The sequence below is a fragment of the Malaya genurostris genome, chromosome 3 (assembly GCF_030247185.1).
Source record: "Malaya genurostris strain Urasoe2022 chromosome 3, Malgen_1.1, whole genome shotgun sequence".
Taxonomy (NCBI): Eukaryota; Metazoa; Arthropoda; class Insecta; order Diptera; family Culicidae; genus Malaya; species Malaya genurostris.
This window is the reverse complement of record NC_080572.1, coordinates 64,010,274-64,037,992: the sequence shown is the minus strand read 5'-3', so window position 1 is coordinate 64,037,992 and position 27,719 is coordinate 64,010,274. Positions and strand designations below refer to the sequence as shown.

The window sequence follows — 27,719 nt, the reverse complement described above, 5'->3', positions numbered from 1 at the left end:
TTAGATGGTTTCCGAAACTTTTACTACTGGAAATAGTAAAGGAGACAATAAAATTACTAGCAATTCATCGACTAATCATAAATTGATCTGAGAATATACGATAATTTCTAAACACGATTTGAAACCAAAGTCGAAACATTCATCGATGATTTTCTCCATTTGCAGTCAATGTTAGATTCGCCGTTCTTTGAAAAACAGCTGAAATAGCGTTGATTCCCACACTGAAAATAATTTGCACGTTAGCATCGTGTGCAAAGCATTTGAACCAAATACAAATTATAATACGGAGTACTCCGACAAATTTTCAAGGACACATTTTGCATCGTGCGGTACATTGTCATGATACACTGTCAGAGTGACAATGTACTTTAACGAATTTCCTATAAAACTAGCAACACTGAAGGGTAAGAACAAGTTCACTATAGTTACTGTTTATTATAGTGAAAAATATGTGAACATATTACTTACATATTTTGATCCTTAGGAAAACTATAGAGCGAAATTTCGGACGACCCTGTTCGTGTGTCACATGCCTCTACTAAGCAACTTCTCACCATTTCGAAAGCTTCTCGGTTCACTAGCCGGCGATATTTAGACTGATTGTTGCAGTTTAATACAGCAACGATAAGCAAACAAGTTTGTTTTGCACCGTAGTAACTAGCATGTAGCGTTGCAAGAAACGATCTCCTTTCACATTTTCACACTATCGCAACGAAAGGGAGATATTTGCTAGGTTTACTTGTTCATGCTGTGAATCAAACATTGGCGATTCGTTTATATGGGACGTAGGGGTATTATTATTTGTATTTTTTTGAACTATCACTACTTGTAGAACACATGAAATTCATGAAAACATACACCTAACTCATAAAATGAGTGTAAAACCTATGCTATTTACATATGAATCGATTGTACAAATTTTTATTAGTGCAGCAGAGGGCTGATAAGTGAGAGCAAACAACCCTGCAAATGTCGTTCAGCTTTTCGAAAACATCGCATGAGTCCGTGAGCTTGGTGCAAACTTTATTTTGACAACCTCAAGATGTGAGAATGTTTTGCATTAATGTCGTTTACTATGGGAGAACGAGCAAGCAAATTTGTTTTGCGGCTGAGCGAGAGAACGGGGTGATTTTTTTTGTTGGGTGTTGAAAACGAACACGCACACACGTTTGTAAAAAGCAAGATGGCCACCGTTGTTCACTCTTCCTCGTCGTCGACCGTCGTAACAAAAATTTGAATTTTGTGCAAAAGTCAAGACGAATTTCTGTGCTTTTTCGGCATATCTTTGTAGATAAAGTGCAGTGCTAGTGTTTGTCGCAAAAGTTTGCGTCCCGGGGGCGGGGAATTGGACCTAAATTGCTCCCGAAATTGTGGAAAATTGTGTCGCCCGTTCTTTAAGAAGTAGCACGAAAGGAAAAGTGAAACTCAGCGCAGTGTCTTCCTGCTGGTATCGATTTGTGTTTGTTTTAATTTTTCTTTCCCCTTGGCAAGATATTTGGCTTCCTAAATAGTGTGTAGTGATATTTTTTGTAAGTTTTTGCCGGATTTCGAAAAAAGTTTTGGAGGCGGAAACCCGACGTAGTCCGACAAAAGAAATGAGATAAATTGGATGGGCGCCCCCCATTTCGCCATAAGCAGTCTGAGAGAAGTGGAGACACTAAAAGCACCAGTAAAGCGCACACACGAAGAAAATGGTAAATTTTTATTTTGATTTTCTTTGGATCGATTTACCGTATGTTTGGTGATTCCATGTTAATTTTCGGTATTTTCCGTACTGCAGACGAAACTGGTTTCACAACTGTCGTCGAGCGCCAGTGATCAACCACTTCCGGTTTCAGAACCAAGTGATGATCGAGAACAATCACCCCAGGCAAGTTCAACTCCAGCAAAACAAACAACAACAACACCAACCGGAAAACGACCTCAGCAGCTGCACCCAACACCTCCACCTAGTCGGAGGACCTCAACACGTTTGACCTCAATCCGAAATGATAGTCTGTCATCATCTTCTTCCACTTCATCTTCATCGTCCCTTTCTTCGGTTGGAGACTGGGAGACGACCTCTGAAACTAAAGCAACCCCTACCGAGGATGTCTTCAAAGTGCCATCAATTACCCCCGGAGTTGGATCAGTATCTGGAGAAGAACAGGCAGAATCATCTGGAATAGTTTGCCGTTTACCACTAGACCGATTGCAAGCTATTCTGAGTGCACTGAATATTTTGAAGATTCCTTCGGATCTCGAGCAAGGAACGAGCTGCTCTAGTCCAAGTCCTACTTACAAGTTGCTATGTCTGTATTGCGACCGCACTTTCGCTAGTCAGAATTTAATGGCCAAACACACAGACCGAGTGCACCGGATATCTAAAGAGCGACGAAGTAGTAGCAGAGTAATTCCCACGGTCAGTGATGGAGCATTTCCCAATTGTAGCTACTGCAATAAAGGCAAAGTTGCAACAGCATCGGACGATCTATCGCAACTGTTCAAGCATTTGGTTGATCAGCACTCCGATCGGTATTTTGCGTGCGAGCCGTGTGGGGTACGATTTCCTAGTGATGAAGCTCGTGATGCGCATTTAGAAACACTGCATCCATCGAGTGACAATTCGGACCCAAACCGCACTAGACCTAAGTCAAAAGCTGCCCTAAAAAGTTTCAATGTGAAGAAAAACTGCGAAATTCTGACAACTCCACTCACCATTCAAGTTGACTTTGATACCGAAGCGATGAAGAATCTCACTATTGAAAATATCGATGCCGTAGATTCTTTGTCTGCTGCATTGGGACTGGTGAGTTCTACCTCGTCTAGCACGACTCGACTTCGAAGTTCGGGACGAACATCGGCAACACGATTGATGACCTTAGCTGGTGGATCTAAATCAAAATTAGGTAAAAAGTCCGATAAAGTGATGATGCGTTCCTCCGAGCCAATGCTTTCGAGGCTAGGGATCGCACAGCACAGAACTTCACAGCAGGGCCGTAAAACGATCAGCACAAAAACCCGCCGAAAAACAGTTACTGCCGAAAATGCCGGTTGTTCGTCTTCTCTTTCCTCCACCACCACTTCACAGCCGGACAATCACTACAACAAAATAACAAAATTGAAAACGATTCGTTCCACGCTGAACAATCCAAGCGGTAGCTCCGAGAGTGACTTTGTCGTGTCACGTGGAAAGAACGACATCGTGAGCACATTTGACGAAGATTTCTATGAAAAGGTAAACGCAAATGTCCGTCAAAATCTAAGCTGTCACCTGGATGGTAAAATTGAAGCCTCGGATCCTAATGCACCGTCACCAATAAGTCCGGTTGCGTCCATTCCGACAATACGTTCCACTGTAGTGAAAAGTCCTCTTCAGACCGAAAGTAAGATCCACGAAGCCACCAATTTGCCTGCGTTGACCGTCTTTCCAACTCTGCTCACCGTTGAGCAGTACGGAACGGATTTTTTGCCGGTGTCCAAAATCAAGAAACCAATCACTAAAAATTCCTGGAAGTGGAAATGGGATTTTGTCAAAAAGTACAAGTACGTTAGTGAAAACGGTAAAATCGTGAAGAAAGTTAAGCAACCAACATTGGGTCTACGTGATCTGTCTAAGCTGGACATGTGGACGCAGCTAACCATGCGAACCAAACATGAGCTGATTCGTAACCGTCGAAGTATGTACCAAGCTGGAAGATCTATAACAGAAGTTGGAGATAGTCTTCGACAGGAGCAGCGCAAACAAGTTGATGAATTGAACCATATTCTAGATACACGCGTTCTGCCACAAATTACCCTCGAACAGCACGATCAAAGTATTATCAAAATAGAACCAGAATCATTGGATGGTGCTGGGCTTATGAGAACTCAAGCGATCGATGCTCAACACTTCCTGAATTCGTTAGACGACGACTTCATAGAGAGTTTGCATCTTTTGAAGTTGCCAAATGCAGGCTGCCGTCAACAGGTTATACTGAGCGGTGAATGGGCTCGACCTCGTTGTTATATCTGCTACTGCTGTGGTGACAAGTTCAGTTCACTCAAACAGGTGGAAGAACACAAAACTTTCCGCCATCCATACGTGTACTCTACCTATTATGAAATCGTGGGACGTGAACTAATTGAAAAGCAACTGTTCAAACATTTCTTTATTCCCTTGTCCGCTCTAACCATGCACCGCATTCATTACGCCCGTCTATCGAGTTATACTTCGAATAGTTTTGACTGTCGAACACCGCCGACTCGGCAACCGTCCTCTGAATCAGCTGCAACCATCACGGAGATCAAAAGTGAAGATTCCTCATCGAATGAAGCTACCTCGTTCTCCACGGCAACCTCATCCTCTTCGTTACTTTCGTTGTCAGGTCAAACTGCAACTAGTGTCGTTTCATCCTGTTCATCCCGTTCCACATTAGATATGCTGCTGACAGCTGGACCCGATTTTGTCACATCTTTTACCAGCTATCCAACAGAACCTGGCCCGGTACAGTGTTCTAAGTGTCAAAAGGAATGCCTCAACACCTTAGTCCTGTACGCACACATCCTCAACTGCACCAACGACTACATATGGCTGCAGGCGAAGAAACGAATGAAATATCGGCGGGCCAACCGACGCAGGAAGGGATGCAACAAGGCGGCTCTTGCTGCACGGAAGGCCGCCCAGTCGTCCGCAGTCCATGCTGCGGTTGAAAAATCAGAAACTGCCAGTAACCATTCTGGCGTTGATGCCGACAGTAGCAGCACTAGTGGCTCGGAGTCGAAGAAAAAACCGAAGTCGCCACCCCGCCCAAGGGAGAAAGACAGTAAGTATTTAGTACAAATGTTATTCTTATTGTAGGATACGATATTACTTCATTTTCAAACATACTTTAGTAACAATTATCCCTGTAAGTGTTCTGCCCAGGAAAAGTTCTCATGTTCGGTATACTGTGGAAAATATGAAAACAATAGCTTGAAAGCAGTATAAGCCTCATCACCGGCATAGAATCCGGGAATGCGTTTTTGTTCAATGTAAAGAATGATATAGTAGATAGGGGAGTGGAAAGCTTCTATATGTCCAGAATTTTCGTGTCAAATGAATTACATATGAAGTCCACGGGATTGTTTCTGATTTATTTTTCTGTGTACATCTGATACACAACTATAAAAAAAATTCTGTTACAAACTTTTAGATTGAATATTTTTTCGAAGTTAAAAAAAATGAATGGTTTTCCAGTGTGTTGTTTTATCTGCTACTTTTTTTAATGTAGGGTTCCCGATTCTATAACATTTCCCCGAAAACTATTCTCCAGAACTTTAAAAACCGCATCTTTTTCCCCAGAAACTCATTGCTCAGAAAGTACTAATCTCCAGAAACACAAACTCTAGAACAGGGGTTCCCAAACTATTTTGGGTCATGGACCCCTTTACTAAAATAAACTTAGGCCTCAGTCCCCCATCAAAAAATTCCTTCGAAAATTCAATCGTTTGCTTTTTTACATTGATGTAAAATAGTTACCGATCTAAGCGGATGATAAAATAAACACAACTTTTTTAGCGTAAATATTTCAAATAACAACTTATATCAAACGATAGGGGGTTCTAGACCTCGTCGACCCCCATAGTCAGTTTTCGTTTACGTCGACCCCCGCAAAAAGGATATCGACCCCAACGGGTCTATATCGACCACTTTGGGAATCCCTGCTCTAGAAAGTAATAAAATCCCAGAATGTACCAAAGTCCAGAAAACCATATACCCGAGGGCATTAGTCGCTAGAATATTGTTATTGCCGTTTGGTATAATGGTTGTTTGTCATAATAGTTATTAGGCATAATGATCATTTTGCATAACAGATCAACATGCTGCTTACTAGAATTTGTTCTAATTTACTGCGATTTTGAAAGGTCTAATGCGGATACGCCTACGGCCGAATCTAAAAAGGCCGAAGCACAAAAGGTTGAAATCGTTCAAACTTACTCAAAAGGCCGAAGTCTCAGAAGGCCGCAGTACAAAAGGCCGAAAACACACGATAACAAGTTTCCTTGCTAGAGACAATCTATTTTAGATTAGTTATCAGACGATTCGGACTGCTTTGGGCTTCCAATGGCGAGTCGTTTATGTCCATTTAGCGATGTGACGCAGCCACATAAGCACAAAGCCAAAGAGGCTCATTGGGACTAAGCCGTCGGAAGCGGCGGCCCCGCACATAAATCTGTAATCCACCCGTTTGCCCGGTCTACCCAAAGCTAGGGGCTATCTCTTGGCCTCGCATAAGTGACGGAGTTAAATAAAAGGAAACGTGTTTTCAGGTTAACAGTATAAAGAGTAATGAAATTTATTTTATCGAAGGTTATACATGTGTGTGTATTATTTTAGAGGAAATACAAGTTAGTTTTACTATTAAATGTTACCATACTGTGTGGTTGTCATTCTGCGAATACGTGTTGCTAGTTACATTGTAATTCACGCACCAACACTCCTCCTCAACAAGTCGTTCGCAGTCCGATGCGTTCACGCAACGTCTTCGCTCTTACCCACGCCAACGGTTTTGTCAGTAAGTCTGCTAACATGTTTTCAGAAGGACAGTAGACGACGCTAACTTGATTCTGCTCAGCCATATCGCGAACAAAATGATACCTAGTGTCTACGTGTTTCGAACGTTTAGTTCCTCCTTCCTGCTTCAATAGTTTTATGCAGCTTTGATTGTCCTCGAAGATTCTTACAGGTTGTTTTACATCCTCGCCAAAGTCCTTCATGAGCTTTAGTATCCACTGCAACTCCTGACAGCATTCCGATAGCTAGATGTATTCCACTTCCGTGGAAGAAAGTGCCACCACGATATGGTGCCATCGCCGAGTCGAAACAAGAATCCCGAATTGCGCGTCTGCGAAACCTTCGAGATCACCAGCTCCGCCAACAAACAATTTCAAATCGCTTGTTTCAACAAGATAGCGGAGCACGCGCTTGACTTCCACCCAATCAGCAGCAGTCGATTGACTCACCTTCCTTCAGAGAATGGACGTACTGTTAGCAATATCCGGTCGAGTTTGCACAGCTAGGTAAAGCAAATCACCGATGAGACTTTGGAACTTCTCATTTGTAGTCAATTTGTCACTCTCCTCCTTTTGCTGTACGTAGCCTGTGTTCATGGGAATCTTTGATGCCTTAGCATCCTGTATTTCGAAACGATCAGCCAATTTTTGAATATACACCTTCTGACTCAAACAATACCTATTTTTCTGCTTCTCCACTCGTATTCCGACGAAATGCATTTCCAAGTTCAGTAGGCTCGAATTCAGCTGCTAAACATATGAAAACCTTATCGTATTCCTGTTGGCTCTTACTGGCGACTAACATATCGTTCCTTTCTTTCTGTTCCACATTCTCGCTGATTGTCGAAGGCCATAAATGCTTTTCTTCAATAAACGAACTGTGTTGCCCTTTGAAGCTGTTACACCCGGTGGAACTTTCATGAAAATCTGTTCGTCCAGCTCGCTGTTTAAGTACGCGGTTTTAACGTCGATATGTTTCACAAACATGTTCCGCCTAGCTGCGATTGTTAGCAGCGTTCGAAACGTAACTTGCTTCGCGACAGGTGCAAAAACTTCGTCGAAATCTAAACCGTAGACTTGGGTAAACCCTTGGGCAACAAAACGGGCTTTGTAACGGATCGCTATCCCATCTTCGTCGTACTTCCGTTTGGAAACTCAACGACAACCTACAGGTTTCTTTCCAGGCGGTAGTTCGGTTTCTTCCCAATTATGGTTCTGTTGCAGCGATTTTAATTCATCCGACATTGCTTGAATCCATTGTTCTTTTTCTGGTCCGCTAATAGCTTCCTTGTAGGAACGAGGTTCACCAGATAATTCTTTCACAGGGCCATTGACTTGATGACGTAGTAATTAGAAGGGGAAAAAGCTTGCTTTTACCCCCAAATTTATGCTAGGTGCACATAACCATTTTCTTAAGTTTACGTTTCGTCTTCGACTCATCAGTGCGTCAGCAGATTATGCTGACGCAAACCCCCGGATCAACATAATCCGCTGAGCAGACGTAAAGTTAATGCTATTTGCAAGACACTTTTTTATTACACAAGAAGTGTAACGTCTAAACTGACGTCTCGAACGAAACAAGTTTCGGCTTACTGGCCGTACAGATTGTGGTAATTTGAAGGGGAAAAAGCTTGCTTTTACCCCCAAATTTATGCTAGGTGCACATAACCATTTTCTTAAGTTTACGTTTCGTCTTCGACTCATCAGTGCGTCAGCAGATTATGCTGACGCAAACCCCCGGATCAACATAATCCGCTGAGCAGACGTAAAGTTAATGCTATTTGCAAGACACTTTTTTATTACACAAGAAGTGTAACGTCTAAACTGACGTCTCGAACGAAATAAGTTTCGGCTTACTGGCCGTACAGATTGTGGTAATTTGAAGGGGAAAAAGCTTGCTTTTACCCCCAAATTTATGCTAGGTGCACATAACCATTTTCTTAAGTTTACGTTTCGTCTTCGACTCATCAGTGCGTCAGCAGATTATGCTGACGCAAACCCCCGGATCAACATAATCCGCTGAGCAGACGTAAAGTTAATGCTATTTGCAAGACACTTTTTTATTACACAAGAAGTGTAACGTCTAAACTGACGTGTAACGTGCTGATGACGTAGCAAATTATCTGGTTGCATTTCACTGTTTACTTGCTCCTCCTGTTATTCATCCCCGCGAAAGAACGAACTTGCTTCAAATCCTTCGAAATCTTCTTCATCTGCATCTTCATATTCGCTCAGAATACTTCCATTGTCGTCCTCGTTTGTTGTTACGATACGATAGGAGTCAATAAAAGTGGAAACTCAATTATCCGATCTGTTTCCTCCGGCACTTGATTCGTTGGACGGAAAATTTCCAACTTATTCTGTTTTACAAAACGCACGTCTCTGCTTGTGACGGCTTTACCCGTGTCCATATCAATCATGCGATACCCTTTATGTTGAGATGAGTACCCGATGAATGTCATGCGAACGGCTTTTGGTTCCAACTTCGTTTCGTTTTTCCGATGGTATTAAAACAAACGCTTGCGAACCGGAAACGTGTAGATGCGTTAAGTCCGGTTTTCTGCCGAAATCTCGAACGGAGTCTTATCCCTCACTTTTGTGACCAGTATGTTTTGCAAGTAGTTAGCTGTATTAACTGCTTCTGCCCAGTATCGATAACCCATGTTAGCATCCAGAAGCATGCATCTTCCCATCTCTACGAGCGACCTGTTTTTTCGTTCCGAAACACCATTTTGTTGAGGTGTATACGCCGTAGTGAACTGCTGTAAAATTCCTTCCTGTGTACAGAAGTTTTGCAAGGATTTCGATCTCTACTCCCCACCTTTATCCGAACGAAATAGTTTCGGTGGCCTGCCAAATTGTGTTTTGGCCATGCACACGAAATGTTTGAAACATTCTTCAGTATCAGACTTCTTGTGAGAGAAAAATATCCAGCAATAACGACTATAGTCGTCTATAAACGTTACGAAATAACAGCATCCACCAGCACTTCAACTGAACTTTTTTCTGCTTACTTGGGAAATGGGAGCCTAGTCATCTTCCCCTCGAGGCAGCATTCGCATTCCGCACGAATACCACACGGTTGAATACGTAAACCGTCTGCGAGTTGATTCTTTTCCATTTGCAATATAACATCCGGGTCACGATGTCCCAATTTCCGATGCCATTCATGGATACATTGCGGATTATGACACTTTGCTACTGAAACTGTTGGCCTTTTAATCAACTTAAGCAAATATATGCCACCTACCAGCACCACACCCCCAGCTAATTTTCCATTGCGTGAAATTTTACATCCAGATGCAGAGAAATTCATTTCAGCTCCTTTCTTTATCAGCAGCCAACTGATATCAAATTGATCTTCAAGTCCGGAACGTAAAGGACTTGTGTCAGCGACACTTGTTTCAGACCTTGTCCTTTTACTACACAAGAGATCTGGCAGGTTCCTTCACCCACAACCGAACACTGTCGACCATCAGCTGCAACAACAACACTGGGTGTATCCAAACTTTTTTTATTTACGCTTTCGAAATATTCACGATTTGCAAAAATATGCCATGAAGAACCGGAATCAATCGTCCAATCATTGAGCGGATCATTAGTAGCGAATGCAAAAGCTTCCGCTTCTCTTGCTGATGTTGCTACTTTGGCCTGAGCACTTTTAGAATGGTTCAGATAATCACGATTTTGTTCGCTTGTCTTGGTTTGTCTTGATTCGGCAATTCTTTTTCTTGTGCCCGGGTCGTTGGCAATTGTGACTAACTACGACCTTTTTCTTAAGGGGTTTATCGTGCACCTTCAACGCTTTCTCGGTTTTTTCATCCCCTTTTCGCTTTAACACTTCGTCCATTACCTTTTGCTTTACTAACTCCTGCGTAATATCATTTTCATTCCGACAATCCAAAGCAGTTGTCAAAGTCCTGAAGGACTTCGGAAGACTGCGTAGGACCATCATCACTTCCAGCTCTCTGCCAAGATTTGTTCCAGCTTTTGATAACTTTTCAAACAACTGTTCCATTTCATACATATGCCGTTCCATGTCTTCTCCATCGCTGTAACGCATGTCGCAAAGCCGTTAGAAAATGCCCACTTTTGCTGAGATTGTCACTTTCTGATGACGTTGTAAATTTTCCCATGCTTCTTTCGCCGGTGCGGTGTACCGAATGAGTGCATGTTGCGTCTCCTCTAGCAACAAACCGATCGTCGCTCTTGCCTTCTGATCGCCAGCTTGCCATGCAGAAACTGCAGTGCAGACAGCTCTCTCTACCGGCGGAACTCCTGGGTTTAGACATTTCCACAGGTCCTCCCTCGCCAGCAGCAACTCGACGGTGAATTTCCAGCTACCATAGTTTTGATTATTCAGCTTCACAATTCCAAGGCGATCCATTTCGACGAACAGCAGCAAACAATAAAACTGTTTAATAAACTGTACCTGGGCCTATAACCTGACGGAGTTAAATAAAAGGAAACGTGTTTTCATGTTAACAGTATAAAGAGTAATGAAATTTATTGTATCGAAAGTTATACATGTGTGTGTATTATTTTAGAGGAAATACAAGTTAGTTTAACTATCAAATGTTACCATACTGTGTGGTTGTCATTCTGCGACTACGTGTTGCCAGTTACATTGTAATTCACGCACCAACAATAAGAAAGTCGCAAGGCGGCGGAGCCGCATTTTTTTCTTCTTTTCTATTTTTTCTATCACGCGAGGACAAGGTAACCTCGGCGGCGCCAAGCCGCTTAGGTAACGCTGTCCGAGTCGTCCAATCACTAATCGGAAACGATGTACACTAGCAGAAAAACATGTAATCCACGTGTTTGCCTTCGGCCTTTTGTGCTTCGACTTGTTGTGATATTCGGCCTTTTGTCTTTCGTCCTTTTGAGGTACTCGGTCCTCGGAACCACTGACCATCATGACGTATATCTGGTTGTCGTACTCATTTCATGCAGTCATCCGCAACGTTGGATTTTGATCGCAACCAATGCCACTGATTCATATTTATAGATTCTAGTATTTCACTTATTCTAAAAGCCACAAATTGACTGTACTTTCGATGATCCGATCTCAACCAACATCTCAATATGTACGAACTCTACGTTTGGCGCTGCGACACCTACAATTGCGAGACCCCGCAAATCTGCCACCACATACGCAAAATTGATAAACGGGGAGGTCGATGCTTCTGAGCTACGTTCCGAAATCAATTTTTCGGATTCCGAGCAGAACGCTGCGAAATTAAACCCTGCTTCAGAATAGATTTCACATAACTCTATTTGGATATAATGAGCCAAAGCTGCTTGTATTCGAATGTTTACTTTTGTGGAAAAGTATTTCGAGTTTGGACAATCATCTAGTAGCTTTGTTAGGAACTTTAAAAAATCTGTTGTACTTTGACTATCTATTTTAAGATCTTTGTTTTGGTGTTTTTTATCATTTGTATGTTAATTTGTGATTATTTTTATTCTCATATTGTAATTATTGTTATTCATATTCCTGTTCCAAGATATGGTGGTTTTTGCACCCATTTGAGATTGTCTAATCATATAGGCTTTTCCCTTCCTAGTCCATTTAGATTTTGAGGTTCTGAATAAACGGTAAAAGGGTGATATTATCCCAGACCCGATGCAGATTTCAAAGATCTTAATCCAGTGATAGCCATCTGTACTGAGTTCACGTCTATGCCAATGGAGTGCAAAAAGCAATTAGATACTGGAACCTTGATCGCCGCTCGTTCGATTTGCTTTGGGGATAATGGTTCAGTAGAGAAAAGAGAAAATTAACAAAAAAACACAAGCGAATTGTTCCGAAAAGAGCTGGCAAATTTCTTGAGTACTCGAATCGGTACGCTCACCGAACCGCATTAACGATGGTAATCCAAATTCCTTCCTTTACTCATTCGCGTGCTTCCATAAAGCTTTTGTGTTAGACTTCATCATATGCTGTACCTTCTTTGAACCCGGATTGGCGGTTCAATGCATACAGCGCTGGTCTTACAAGCCAGTTGTCATATGTTCGGGCCTCGACCTGGAAGGATTCATAGTGCCAGTAGGATTGTATTACCAGCCATGCAATGATTCTGTGAAGTCTGTTGAAACAGAAAGGTCAAATTCCACAGAAGAAATGTAATGTCAAGACATTGCTTACCTTCTTTAAATAATTAGTATGGCAGCGCTTCGCGGTTTTCTTGTACAACTTATTTATCTTATTAAAATTTTTGCGCAAAACGTAACCTCCATCGTGTCATGAGGTAAAAACGTTTAGTATCGAGAACGATGTGTAGCGGAGAATGATGTCGAACATGTTTCACTAGAGGAAACGATGCAGCGCAAATATTGGATGCGATATCGGTTCTACTGGGAAGGTAAAGGTCGAGAACTCGGCCATTATTATAACCGTCGAGCAAGGTAGTGATGCTAGCATGAAATGCTGAAAGTGCGGGATCAGCAAATAAAAATTCATCAGAAGTGGCCCTTTGATTTTCTTACAGCACTCCAGCGATGTAAATTTTAAAATGTCTGGATGGACCATAAGCTCAACGGCAATTGACAAGCTTTGCGGATTGGTCCAAAACCAATCATATTATAGTGAATCCCGAATAATGCTCAATCATTACGTTCCCAAAAAAAGTTTCCGTTCAAATTCAAATATTTTTATGGATTCATGATTAGTAGATCGACATGTGTAAAAGATCTTGGAGTCTCACTCGGTGAGCAATTATCATTTGAACAGCACATTAACTATATTGTTGTGGAAGCTTCTCGCTGCTTGGGATTTGTATTTATAATGGCTAAGAACTTTACGTTCTACTCTGCAATATTGCTCAGTAGTCTGGAACACTCTTTATCTCAATGGAGTTCATAGAACAGATTCGATAGAACGTAGATTCGTTTTTTTTGTTCTTCGTTGATTAGCTTGGAATAATCTACATCAACTGCCGAGTTATGAAAGTCGCGGATTGCTGATTGATCTTGACACGCTACAAGTACGACGAGAGCTGCCGCGTGCTTTGATGATTTTGAATGAATGATAGGATTAACTGTCCGGTTTTGCTCCGCGAGGTTAATATCAATGTTCGTCCTCGTGCTCTCCGTAACAACCCCTTTCTTCGACTACCTCTACGCCGAACCTACTAAGGAATTAACGGTGCCGTCATAGGCTTGCAAAGTTCGTTCAATCGAGTATCGTCTGGATTTGACTTCAACCTTCCACGCAAAACAATACATTCCAACTTTTCTCTGAATATTAGAAATTATCATTAGGACTACAATATTTCTGTTGATTTTACAATAATAAATAAATAAACAACTAGTTTAAAAGTTTAAAACCCTAATTCGTTGTATTCGATTGCTTTAATTTCAGTAAATGACACCGATGAAACAAAATTCTTTTTTCAATCTTTAAAATAAGTCTGAAACTTCCGTAACTCTAGATATTTTTAACTTTCTTAAATCCAATGATGTTGTCACAAGAAAAACTCTTACCGGTTTGTGTTCTTGCTTATTTCTAGGTGACATAGTGAAGCGATTGACCGCTAACTTGCCTGCGAAACGCATTTCGCGCCAGATTTTCCAGATGACAAAACAAATTCGCAAACGCCCCCAGATGAGCATCGTGAAGGGTAAGAAACAGGTTGTTTCCACTCTGGCCCCATCGAAAGCCGGGGTGCCACGAGGTGCCAATGCAGCAATGGTTTCCAAGTTACGCAGTGGTAAAATTGCCGTTATTCCAACGGTCATCAAAAAAGCGACCACCAAGAGTTCAACAACTACTAAACCTTCTACTTCGAAACCATCGAAACAATCAGAAGAATCGCCCAAAACAGTGAAAGCGCAAGATGAAACAATCAAGCAAAATGATCGCGAGGATACCAAAGAGCAGAAGGTGGAAGAGAATAAGGAAGATAAGACAGATGCTTCACCTGCAAGTAGTAAAAGAAAACTGGTTTCTCGAGGGCGGAATATTCCAGTACGAACGAAACATTTTGTTACTCGTCGTAACGTGCAGTGGAAAGGAAACAAAACATTGCAGTTCCGTAAAAATGCACCGGCAAACAAACGTATTTTGCGTAGTGGTGTGAAAGTATTATCTACTGGTACAAATAAAAAAACCAAGAAAGTTTTAGCTGTGAAAAAAGAAGTGGAGAAGGGATTAGTGGACATCGAAGTGAATGTCAGTGTGCAAAATAATGGTTCTAAACAAAAGGAAAGTGAAAGTCTAGTTGATGTTCATGACAAAAGCGAGGAGGTTTCGTCTACTCTTGTTGTCGAAAATCTACAGGTAGCCGAAGTTAAGACCCAGATAACTGCTGAGGAGAAATCGTCAGAGACGGAAAAACCAATCAATGAAGAAATTAATGTTAATCCAATTATTGAGCCTTGTGTTGATGAAGTGCCTAAAGAAATTGCTTTGTGTCCGAATAGCAAACAGAATGAAATACTGCCAGCTCAAGAAAATGTGAAAAACAGTACTATTGAGACACCAGTCAAAGAAATCGAGAAGCTGAAGGAGTCTGCAACGATGGAATTAAAAGCTGTTCCGGAAGAAACACCGAATCAACCGATTACCCAGGAAAAAGATAAACCGCTAACACCCGTAAAATCTCCATCGCAAGCATCAGCACCTCCTTCCGTGTCTACGACACCATCTAGTTCAAATACGCAACATACGAGCAAACGGAAACCTAAAAAGCTGAACGATTGCATCGCCATGCTCACAGGAAAATTATCCGAAAAGCTTGGCGTTGACTTTTTCAATCAAATGACGGCAAAAACACCTGGTCCTAAAAAATCCCCACCAGCCGTTGAGACACGATCTTCTAAGCAAACGTTGTTTTCCACACCCAATCCAGTACCACCACCAGCAGCACTCGCAGTATTACCTTTACAGATACCTCCTCCTCAGTTGGCACCACTTCCACTAGTGATGAATACACGGCATTCGCCAGCTCTCCCAAAACCAGCAATGTTGTCGCCAGTAGCTTCCATCATAACGCCAATGGAAGACATCTCCGATGAACCACTAAATTTGTCGAAGAATAGTCCAATCGGTAGAAGCATTCCATCTCGCACAAGAGATATATACAATCATCAAAAAGCGGTTCAACATCTATCTCCTCCACCTCGATCACCCACAACACCGTTATCTTCTACACACCACTTACATCCGCCGTCATCACATCTTAAATCACCTCAAGCGCAGCAACAGCAACACCACCTTCAGCCACCACCACAGACATATCATCAGCAGCAGCTACATCAATCGCCACAGAGGTCGCCAACTCCGACCAGGAATCTTCCGTCGATTAAACTTCCACCAGGGCTAATCATAGAAAGAGTCGAATATAAGTCCCGACCAGTTATTTCTAAGGAAGCACCATCTGTTACCATCGTTGCACGGCGTCAACCACCTCCTTCAATGGAAAATCGCTCAGTGCCAACATCACCGGCCGAATCTCCCACACTACTATCGCCAGTTCGGAAGCAACAACAGCACTACGGTGATCCAAGGAAAAGTACTCCTCCCGTGCAGCAACTTCCATCTCCAAAGCAGCCACAAACACCGCAACAGCTGCCTTATCAACAGCCATCCATAGCATCAACCTTACGTCAGGAAAGGCCTCTCGAAAATCGCATTTCAGTTACCATCACAGAGGCGAAGAGCACGGAGTCGCGCCATCAAAGTCAAATCGTCAAACAGCCTCCGGTCACATTAAATATACCCGAACGCCCGCCAATTATTGATCGGACACCGTCGGTAGTAAATCCTACAACTCTTATAATTCCTACTGTTTCCGCACCAGCAATTCCCCCCGTTCAATCTCACGGTTCTGGCGGCAGTAGCAAACGTAACCGTCGTAAGAGTATGTATGTGGTACCGTCATCAATCAGCGAAACGTCTACGCCAGCTCCGGTATCTTCAATCGCACCACCAGCCCCATTCTTGCCGGGACTATCTCCGTTGTCCTTTCTACCACATTCACTGCTAGCAGGACCACCGCTTGGGTTAGACTTACAGCGTCTGGCAGCAGTCGGATTATCGCCTCATTTGAAACCTCCCGTCATCCCACCGTTGACTATTCCTACACCATCAACACCTTCAACAGCTGCAGCGGCTGCTTTACTAGAGAAAATACTTCTACCCAACAGGGATATGATCGTACAGCAAATAGAGAACGCCGCTGCTCAATCCCGCACTGTGCGTCTTTCACCGGAGAGGAAAAAAACACCAGAAGAAGTAGTTCCAGCTGCCGAAATGCAAACAGTATCTAAACCAGAGGAAGCTAGTCAACCACCACCGCCGCCACCACCTGTACAGGAAAAGAAAACACGTTCTCGAGCGAAAACATCCCGAACTAAACTACCGGATGTGGTTTCCCCGGTAGAGAAAATGGACGTTCCTGTTTTTGATTGCAAAAAAGTCATAAACGAAGAACCGAAAATTAAGCTCGATGAGGTACCTAAAAATGTTGATCTACAGACTGAAAATCCTACAGAAAAATTAGAACAGGATAAAACGGATTCTTCTGCAAAACAGATAGATCCTAATCTGACCGAGCATGCGGTGGAAAATGTTGACTCGAAAGTCACCGAATCTGACCAGTTAGAACCACCAAAATCTTCGGAAACTCCTACTGAAAGCCACAGCACCAGTGCTAAAACTGTTCGCAAACGACGAAAAAATGAACTAGCTGCTATCCTATCTGATCAACTATTGGAAAGCTTCAAAGAAGTCGATCAATCCGCCTTACAAGATCTCAAGATGATGCATGATATGTCCTGCGAGAAGCCAGATATCAAATTCTCGTTGGAACAAATTCCTCAGTTGGCTAAACGTAAGATTAATCCACGAAATCCAGAATTGTTAGCTAGAAATTCTCCTACCGTCATTAGTGGGAAGAAAACACCTGCTAAGAAAACTGGAGCCAAGGACGCACCGCGTGAATCAGCTACCGACGAAGTAAAGGATAAAGATAGGACTGAAATCCAAGTCGTTGAAGCGAATATTGAACCATGCGAAATGAAAACGGAGTGTGCAAAGACCGACATTGAGGTGGTCGTTGATGTGACAAATTCTAACGACAACATTGCTTTAATTCAAGAATCAGCGAAAGATAAAATAGATCATATAACTGGAAGTTCCGTGGCTGCTCCTGAAGAAGTGACAACGAAAACGAACACTAAGAAATCGGAAGTGTTGTCGGACTTAGAAGAGAAACGAACTGAATCTAGTGAAAAAATAAATACTCAAACACCAGCGAAGCTACCGCCCAAACGACGAACACGGAAATTATCTATCGATATCGATCGAATGGCGGGTTTGGAAAGAAAAGGTCGACAGAAACAACAATACCTTAAACAGATGACAAATCTCGATTTACTAAGCAGTTTAACTTCCTCCAAAAAGACAAAACCAACCAAAAGGCAAGATTCTCAAAAGCCCAACAAGAAAATTTCTGCCGAACATAATAAATCGAAAGAAACACCAAAAGCAGATGAAACAGCGACAAAGAAGGAACCATCATTTGAGGATACAAAATCAAAGAAGATACCCACAGAGATGTCTCGCTCGAAAACTCCCTTTCCTTTTCCTAAACAGAAAAAGACAGAAAAATCCGATTTGGATCGATTGAAAGATTCGTTGAATATAGAAACACCTACGAAAAAGATTGACAGTAAGAAGAAGGCTCCTAAAAAGTCAGTTGAGAATCCGGAAGCTACTCTACCTGTCGGAACAGCTGAGAAGCTTGCTTCATCAACACAATCACCGAGGAAAAAAGTGGGTTCGCCTGTTGATCCATCGAAAAAGCCCGACGAGAATATCTCACTTAAGGCATCTTCGGCGGAAAAGACCCACACAAAACGGAAAAGTTCTAAACCAAACGAAACAGATGAAAGTGTTTCCAATGATCATCCACCTCCTAATAAAAAATCAAAAGACAATAAGACTCAACAAATCAAACAAACGTTGAAGTCTAATTCTCCCAAACAATTGAAATCACCTGCACAAATCGAATCAAAACCGAGAAGTCCTTCGCCGGCAGTATCTTTGATGCCAAAGAATCCAACGCCACCAAAGCGCATTATGGCACGCAGATCTTCCGTATTTGTGGATAAGAACTTAGCACAATATATGGAAGAGAAGGATGCCGAACAGGAACTACTGGCCAATAGTACCTTCAAGGATGATCTAATTTTAACATCCCGTCGGGGTACTCGCAGTCAAGGTGGAGTGGATTTCAATTTAGTTGCAAGTTTTGCAGAAACAGCGATGAAACCAAGAGATCCTAGACGAAAATCGGCTGCGGCAGTCGCTGCAGCAGCCGCGGCCGCAAGACGAGCTGAAGAAGATCGACGGGCTGCAGAAGAAGAACGAAAGCGCCGAGAAGAAATGGAACGATGTCAACAAGAGGAAGTGACGAAGAAGACGGAATCTGCGAACAATTTGACAATTACGACACCTCCATTACGCAGGATTAGTGCTCGTCGAGCTTCGGTGTTTGTTACTCAACCCCCGGAGAAAGAAATTGCTAAAGCTCCCGAAGAAAACCTTGCTGAGATTGGTAAAGCTACAAAACGACAGTATAGGCGACGTGGATCGGTATATCAATCGATTTCCTTTTTGGACGAAGAGGAACAACAACAGAAAGAAAAAGAAATCTCCGAAAATGCGCGGTCCAAAACACCTGGACCTAGCGATCAATGGGAACAGGATTTGAAATCAAATAGTCGACGACGTAATCAGAATTCAGTATTCAATGGCACACCGGAGCCAATGATCGAATCCCTGTTAGAGCCTCTATCAACGCCAACAACTGGGACAAAGCGTCGAACGAAGAACAGCCAACTTGCAGAAAATCTTTCAAAACTGTACAACATCGAGGAAGAAATTCAGCTGATTGATCGAAGTCGACGAAAACCACGAAAGAGTAACACTCCTGTGATATTCGAAGCTTCTGTTACTTGCTCTACCCCTGTTCAAGAATCGCCCGTGAATCAAAAAACTGCTGAAACAACGAAGATTGACGAACTGGTCAAAGTGGTCGAGAATGAAGTAGCAAAGGCTAGTATTGCTCCGAAACCTCGCGATTCGCTTTCGTTCTCAAATGATGATGAAGATGAATCTCCCAAGCTAAACAAACTCGTCCAAGACATAATCAATAAATCAGAATCGGAATCGGATTCAGAAGATGATAACATGTCGCTAGCCTGCTTCGTCCGTCGAGACGAAAGTTTCCTGAAACCGACTGGCCAACAGTTGACTATTCCAGAATCGCTTGAACAAACTGGTGAAGATGAGAGTAACAGTGCAATAGACGACGACATCAGCGTGACAACGGAGATAACTAGCTTCGGAGGCAGTATAAAAAAGCGGAAACGACGAAAGTCTATCTGTGTTACTAAATTACGACGTCAGAAAAATTCTGTCGATGACAGCAAACCAGTAGTCATGTTTAACTGCGATCTGTGTCGAAAGGTTTTCAAGAAACAAGATGCTTACAATAAACACAGAATGACGCTGTCACACATCGCAAAGCTTTCCGAACAGGAATACCTGGAAGCACAACAAAAGAAACAAAATGCTGCAGCTGCGGTAAAACAACCGAGCCCTATCACAACATCGGAAATATCGACCCTTGCGACATCTCCTCCCAACACAATGAAAAATCTAAGTCAAGAAGAGAAACTGTTCTACGAATGCTGTTCGATGTTGAAGGAATCCAACGCTGACAATGAAAATCTCAACCTGACTGTATCGCTAAAATCTGATGAAATGACAAACCTTGGCATCACTGGCGATCAAAATCAACCCCCTGAAGTGAGTGTCACATATCCGAATCCGTTCGCTCCACTGCCACCTCAGAACAAAACTGCCGACAGTAGTTGCTTCAACATGGGTGATAGCTTTCCATCCTTCCCTGATGTAAGTGAAAGCGAAACCTACATTCAAACGATCAATCAGAGAAGCTTGGATGATCCTTTCGCAAAACTGACAGTAGCTGGAACTGGACAGCAATCGGGATCTTCCGAAAACGAAGGCAATCTGTCACCCCAAAATTCAACAAAATCTACCAGTTCGCAGGCATCAGTGTTTTCACAAAAAACTTTCAAGACCAAGGGGGCTTTGAAAGGCTACGATAATTTCAAAGTTTCGATACCGATGAGTGGTATTCAGATCGCGAAAGAATCGAAGCTAGATACTTTGGCGGACGTCGCTCTGTGTGGAGACATTCCAAAAGTATTCGAACTTAAAGATAGTGAAGAAGAAAAAGAAACCACACCGCGGATAGAAACTCCTAAAGCGGACGATTCTCCAAAGAATGGGCTACAAACCGGAGAAAGACGAGCTTTAACTAAAAAGGAATCATCTGCAAATAAGTTGGGTTTTCGAGCTAAGAAAAATGCATCATCCACTGCGAGTACTCCTAGCAAAACTACTCCCAAGCGATCTTTGCAGAAAAAATCCTCTACTTTAGCAAATACACCTCCCAGCAAGAAATCAGATCTGGACGATATATATGCGTTCCAGGATTCGCCACCCGAAGAAATGGTACTTCCTCCGTCATATACATCGAACAAAAAGTTGGCTACGGGTTCATCGCTGACTGGGAACAAAACACCATGCATTGCGGATCAATCTGCTACTACCGACCAAGGCGAAGAAAGTCAGCTATCCAGTTTAAGCTTCTCTGATCGGGATGATTTTGTATACGGCACCAATACGCTAAGCGAAGAAGACGAAGATGACAAGAGTAGTAGCTACAGTAGCCTGCAGACAACACCGAAGAAACCCGTCAAGGCAGATGTTCAAAAGAAAAGCCTCATCATGGGACGAATATTCAAAAAATCCAAAGATAAGCCCAAGGATGAACAAAGTTCGAAAACTGCAGCACCCGCAGAAGCTGACAATTTGGCCAAACCTGTGGCGAAAGATTTTGATAAACTGTTTGACAAACTTAAAAAACTAGAAGTAGAAAATAAGACTGAACCGGATAGTAACGCACCAACGGGCATTGAACTTAGTACTGATAGTCCTAGTTCGAAGATGCCGGAGAAGTACGCAGATGAAAAGGATAACAGAAACCTACGGCGGAGAAGTACACAAAAGAAACTAACCGAAACACCGGACTCAGATGAGTATGAAGATTTCAACTTGGATGACATCGCTGGTCTGATAGATAAGAAAGATAAACAAAAAGTTGAAGAAGCCAGACTAACATTTTTAGAGTCTGAAAAAGAATCTGTCGAGAAGGAAGAGAAATTGGAAGGGGCTCCTCTGAAAATTAGCAGCAATCAACCTGCAAAGGATCAAACAGCAGTAAAATCAAAAAGTGCTCCTGAGAAAAACCCCATCGTCACGGATGAGACAATTCGTCAGGTAATGGAAAGCGTCATCATGGAAGTGTCTATGAGCAAAAACCACCGGACTAGGGATAATAAACGTCGGGTTAAAAGTAAATCAATTATCAAGGGATCAGCGGAAGGAAATGAACCGGAGCAAGCTGTAAGTAACGATAGTAGCTCCGAAGCTGTCAATGCGTTAGAGGAACATATTCTGGAATCAAGTGTGGTTATTTCCTCGAAAACCATCACCACAAAATTTAAACAAAAACTAAATTCAGCACAAACCGGTAAGCAAAAATTTCAGCAATCGAAGCAGAAACCAGTCAAAGCCGCCACTGTTGAAGAACCGAAAAAAAAAATCGCCGAAAGCACTGTCAACAATAACAATACTAACAGCCAAAAGTCGAAAGTTACCACAAAAACAAAAGACCAGCGAAAAGAATCTATGGAATCGACGACAAAAAATGTTGCTACCGCTACCAATAGTAGTGCCAAGTTGAAACAACGAAAAGGACCACAGAAGAAAATGAAAAACATTGCGTACGATCCAGATAGTGACTTCGAGGACAACATAAAATGCAAAAAAGTGAAGAAAAAGTTACTTGAAAGTGACATCGAGGCTAACCTTAAAATTGAACAGTTGAACGCAGCACTCAGTGACAGTATCCTGATGCCGGCACCGAGAAGGAAACGAAATGCAGCCGAAACACTCTACTTCTGGTCTTCGTCCAGCGAGGACGACGATCTGGAGGCAGACTACGTAGAAATGGTAGCTAGGGGAAAGAAACAGAAAAAGAAAGCTACAGCAAAGTCAAAACAAGCGGCAGGAACGCAACAACCAAAATCAAAGCAAAAACAAACGCAACCGCATCAAGAGCAAACAACGCAACAACAGCAGCAGCAGCAGTCGCACCAGCAAAAGCAGTCTATCGGTACGACGGTTGAAGTCGGTACCGGTGACGACACCAGCAGTAGCAGCGAACACATGCAGCAGCACGGTTGGATAGTGGGAGATTCGCATAAAAAACTGGTCACTCTACTCGCTCATGCTAAAGGAAAACAGGACAACCGTACGGTCAAAGCAGCCGGTAATCGGCGAAAGTTGTAAGTAATGTATTTTTGCCAGCAAATATTGTATATAGATGTGAGTAATTCAAATGGAATTGTAAGATTCAGTGAAGCTGGTTGAAATTTTCGGTGGGTAGATTATAGTGAAACTTAAATTATAATTTCAAACTTTTCTTGTATATTCAAATACTAGAATACTGCCGCTCTACACATAATTGTCCCATATGCTTTGGGATATCTCATATATATATATGGGATAATTAGGCGTAGAACGGCAGTATGCTGTGTATTGGAAAATGACAGACACATAGACAGTCCGATTTTTTACAACTAAACTGAATTATTCTTGGAATCTTTGCTTTTTCTTTCAACTCAGAACGGTAGTTTTACTTTAACCATTGATGCCTTACACGAAAAATGTCCACAGATTTAGGGTTAGGATAGTCCAAAATTTATTAGTTTTCCTTCAAAAACATTATTTACAAAGTATTAAGTGTCACAATGATTTCCGTCTTTTGGACCTGTTGGTTGCTCTAACCGTTATCCCAGTGTGGTAGGAAACTAGTGAATTGGGTGTACGTTATTTGGCCGATAAATCTGTTTGGCATAATGTCATTTGGCATAAAATGAAAAGATATACTATTTCCTTTAGCATAATTGTTGTTTGACATAATTTTCATTTGGCATAATTTCAATTGTGCATATTCTCTTAAGATATTCGATTTGTTCTGGGAGTACTTTGAAAGGCTGAAATACATAACGGCCTAAAACGTCGGAAGCGGCGGCCTCCGCACACAAATCTGTAATCCACTCGTTTGCCCGGTCTATTTAAAGCTAGAAGCTATCCCTTGACCTCGCATTAGAAGACCGCAAGGTCTTTTTATTTTATTTTCTTTTTTTTTTTATACCACAACGAGGACAAGGCTGTCCGAGTCGTCCAATCATTAATCGGAAAACCTGTAATCCAAGTGTTTTCGGCTGTTATGTATTTCCAACTTTTAAAGTACTCTCAGAACAAATTGACTCTAAAGAAAATATGCACAAATGAAATTATGCCAAATGAAAATTGTGCCAAACTACAATTATGGCAAATGAAACAAAATGTTTTTTTTTTATGCCAAATGACATTATGTCAAACAAATTTATGGCAATCGAAAGTTATGCCAAACAAACTTCGATCAAATAACGTACACCCTAATCTATAAATATATTTTACATTACATTACTGATGAGTTGAACATCTATTCTGGATTTATGGTCGCTTTCGCTGACGGAAAAATAAATCATTTTCTGGAAATTTCAGTAATACACTGTTAACGTATTCGGTTTTGTGGTCATTCATCAATGATTTGATATTATACAAACGACATGTATATTGAAGCGTTGGAATCACATTGAATCTGCTGTCTTATCTGTCGCAAGCGTATGCTTAAACGGTATATGAAATCTACGTATATCTATATTAAATTTAGCTCAAAATCTGATTATATGTTGTTCGAAAGTAGTTCTGTTGTCACTATTATCAGCTCTCACTGAATTTTTCTTCAGGGTTTCACTGTATCGTATTGAGTAGGACAGGTTGGCAAACCAAGCTATCGAAACGACAAATGATATGGCTAAACGATAGAAAAACACTCGTAAGACTGTGAGTGATATGTAGCAGATGAAACAGAAGAAGTTGAATGTTATGGAACATGTGTAAAAATATGTGATAAGGTGGAGAAAACAGATTCAAAATGATGTAGAAAAAATATCTCACCCTACGATATAAATTAATCACTATGTTAAGAGAAAAATCAACTGATAGCAAAAATTTACTATACAATTTTAGTTAATCGATTCTGGTATGGATGACAATCCATTTGCGTGTGAAGAAACAACAGCTTCATATAGCCCAACAAACCAATAGCAATGGTATTAAAGGATCGTTTTTTTATAATCCCTGCTGATTGTATATCGTCATAAGCTATCACTAACCCCAGTATCGTAGAGCATTTTAGCTCCTATTACAAAAAAGGTACACTGTAAAAATGTGCTCTAGATACGAGTTCGCTGTCGTAAAAATGTTTCCACAGGAGATGAATCATTGAATCGTACTGAAAGTAAATAGATATAGTTTTATATAGCAAAAACAAAACAAAACAGCAGAAAAAACTGAAAAAAATAAACTAATGTTTAGTCTTTTATCATAACCGACAAAATAGAACATTGATATGAACAAAAGAAATACTTTGATTTCTGACTAAACCGATAAAACTAAATAATATTATATTCTAGTTCATGTATTATATTCGAAATAGCTAAAGCTATGAACAAAACCTCTGAACATTATGAAGGTAAGAGCGATTTTATTTTAGTCCTTCCAAATCACGTTCAAATTACGTTTACAATCGAACTACTGTGCAAAATTAGTTAAATTAAGTTAGAAAGAATAGAAAGAGCTTTTTTTATTTTTCCTCTATTTTTCTTGTTTTAAGCAAACAGTCAACACTAGTGTATAGGGATATATTTACGATACGAGAATCGCTTACGGTTGCCGGGATCTGAAAAATAAAAACAAATAGATTATAGGAATTTATCCCGTCCCAAACATTTCACACCTGTCTATTACCACCTATTACGTTTTGCGTTAATTTAAGTTACGTTTTCAGCGTGACGTCTACCAGCAAGACCAACCCCATTCGCGCTTCATTTCATCACATCAAGTTCAATGCAAATTGCATGTTGTTTTTCATTAGCATCAACTCATCTAACTGTTCCGGAGTCCTTTTATTTGTTCTGAGCGTGTTTCAACACTGTATGAAATGACTAAGATTGTTTTCTATCAAAATCATATTGACGATTCAAAAGTATGTCAAACATATCAAGAAACAAGTTGAGCGTGGCTGCATATACGCACATTTAGTTAATTTGTAAAATAGCAGATGAATGAATTAGCCAATCACAGTTGAATTCGTTGTTAAAAGCAGTTGCTCCAATAGGTTGAACTGCAACTAACACTTGCTGAATACATGCTTACCTAAAACCTTTTTAGCGTAACTTTTTCTCGGGATTCGATATCTCACAAAGTTACAACCAAGAAACAGGACAATGGCAGAAATATTGTGAAATAATAACACTACCGGAAATAGCACTCAAAGATTTCGTAAATTTCGCAATAACAATGGGTCATCGAGAACCTTGATTTAGAAATCTTAAGTTTAAAAATAAAGGACAACCTAACAGTGAATAACTAATCATTTTTAAATTAACTCTTGTCACCACTACCAAAAAAAATCGTTTATTTCATGCTTTGATCACCAACCTCATTTCGCTATTTCGAATGTTCCTCCTGGAGGAGGACATTTTGTTACCGTCTATTGTTATCTTATGTTGCATATGTGTAATTCAATCTTCTTTTGAATAACGATGCATTCGCTACATTTATTTCTTTATTGTTGACATCCGTGTTGAGGTGCTTTGATATCCGTAAGATTGAAAAAAATACTGCAATGTATATTCAACAGCATTTAGCTTAGCACAGTACGTTCGACATTGACTTTTCTATTTACTTTTCAAACTACTGTATTAGAAATGCTATCGACTTTGAAAAATTAACACTCAGTCAATGTTTATTCTCTTAGAGAATAATCAACCCTTGCTAACCCTCAGTAACTATTAAACCGCACATGTTTTCGGATAATAAACATATAGGCAGAACATACTAGTGTAAATACCGTATTTAAAAGAATGTACATTTGAAAGCCTAAAATAAATTGGTGCAGTAATAAATAACGGAATTATAGGATCTCATTTGGAAAAGCCACAGTGAAAACAGAACAAAATTGAGCAACAGAAATAAATTTAGCAAGTACGATCGAATCCTCAAGAAACAGCAAAACATTCAGCTTACATTACAAGTGGCCGGGACGAGGATTACAAAGCGAATTATCCGAGGAGGTAGGAAAGATTGTGACATCCGATACAAATTCCATGAATTGTCAGAAAACGACAACTCGTCTAATTCCACGTCATGTAATTTTGGTGTAAAGCTTGCAATTTGCAAGTCTGACTATAGTAGACAAACAATGAGTGCATCAATTTTTTTCATGAACTGAAAACAACAGGCAACAGAATTTAGTCTACGAATTGCCGATATCAAACTGAACCACTGTTCAAGAAAAGAAAAAGTAAAACTAAACTGATAATTATTATGACTTTTACTGCCATATTTGAAATAATGATTTGTTTGTCGTTTGCGGATGAATGTCGAATGGATCAAAAAGTAAAAAAAACAAAAAGAATGTGAAGTGTCATATTTTGGGAAATATAGATCTAAAAACAACATGATATAACTCGAAAGCGAAGTGGTATATAGTAACGCACGGCGTGGTGCATGGAATGCCCTTAGAATTACAATACTAGCCGTAATTTTAATTGGTTTTACATTATTGCTATCATTTTCCAGCACTACGAGCATCATTGTATCACAAGAAAACAAACATAAATACACTCACTACCACACATGCGAACGTAATATATATGTTAGTTGTTATTGGTGCAGCGGATAGAGGACACAATCAGATTTGTGTTTCTACAAATATTCAACCATGCATGTCGGTAAGTGAAAAGCAGCATGTATTGAATTAAAATTTAACCACATCAGGCAAGCATGGAATAAAAACTATGTTGAACAGAAACTGAAAAAATGCATTAGAAAGCAAAAGAACACAATAGAATTATACCGAGTATATAAAAAGTATATAATATGAATTGAATTTATTATTTTTTTAAATGATATGAAATAGGTGAAA

At 40.9% G+C, this 27,719-nt stretch overlaps 1 protein-coding gene across 1 annotated transcript; it reads left to right on the top strand.

Moving 5' to 3' along the window:
* Positions 1 to 1,191: 1,191 nt before the first annotated feature.
* Positions 1,192 to 27,719, top strand: LOC131439508 (titin homolog). Its single transcript, XM_058610609.1, has 3 exons — positions 1,192 to 1,694; positions 1,781 to 4,784; positions 14,025 to 27,719. Exons 1-3 carry the CDS (start codon positions 1,692 to 1,694, stop codon positions 22,964 to 22,966), a joined length of 11,949 nt encoding a protein of 3,982 aa, XP_058466592.1. The 5' UTR covers positions 1,192 to 1,691; the 3' UTR covers positions 22,967 to 27,719.

Bases quoted from the DNA above. Each gene is read 5' to 3' on its own strand.
- LOC131439508 (XM_058610609.1), top strand. The intron at 4,785-14,024 runs GTAAGTATTTAG...GCTTATTTCTAG, and splicing joins CCGCCCAAGGGAGAAAGACA to GTGACATAGTGAAGCGATTG.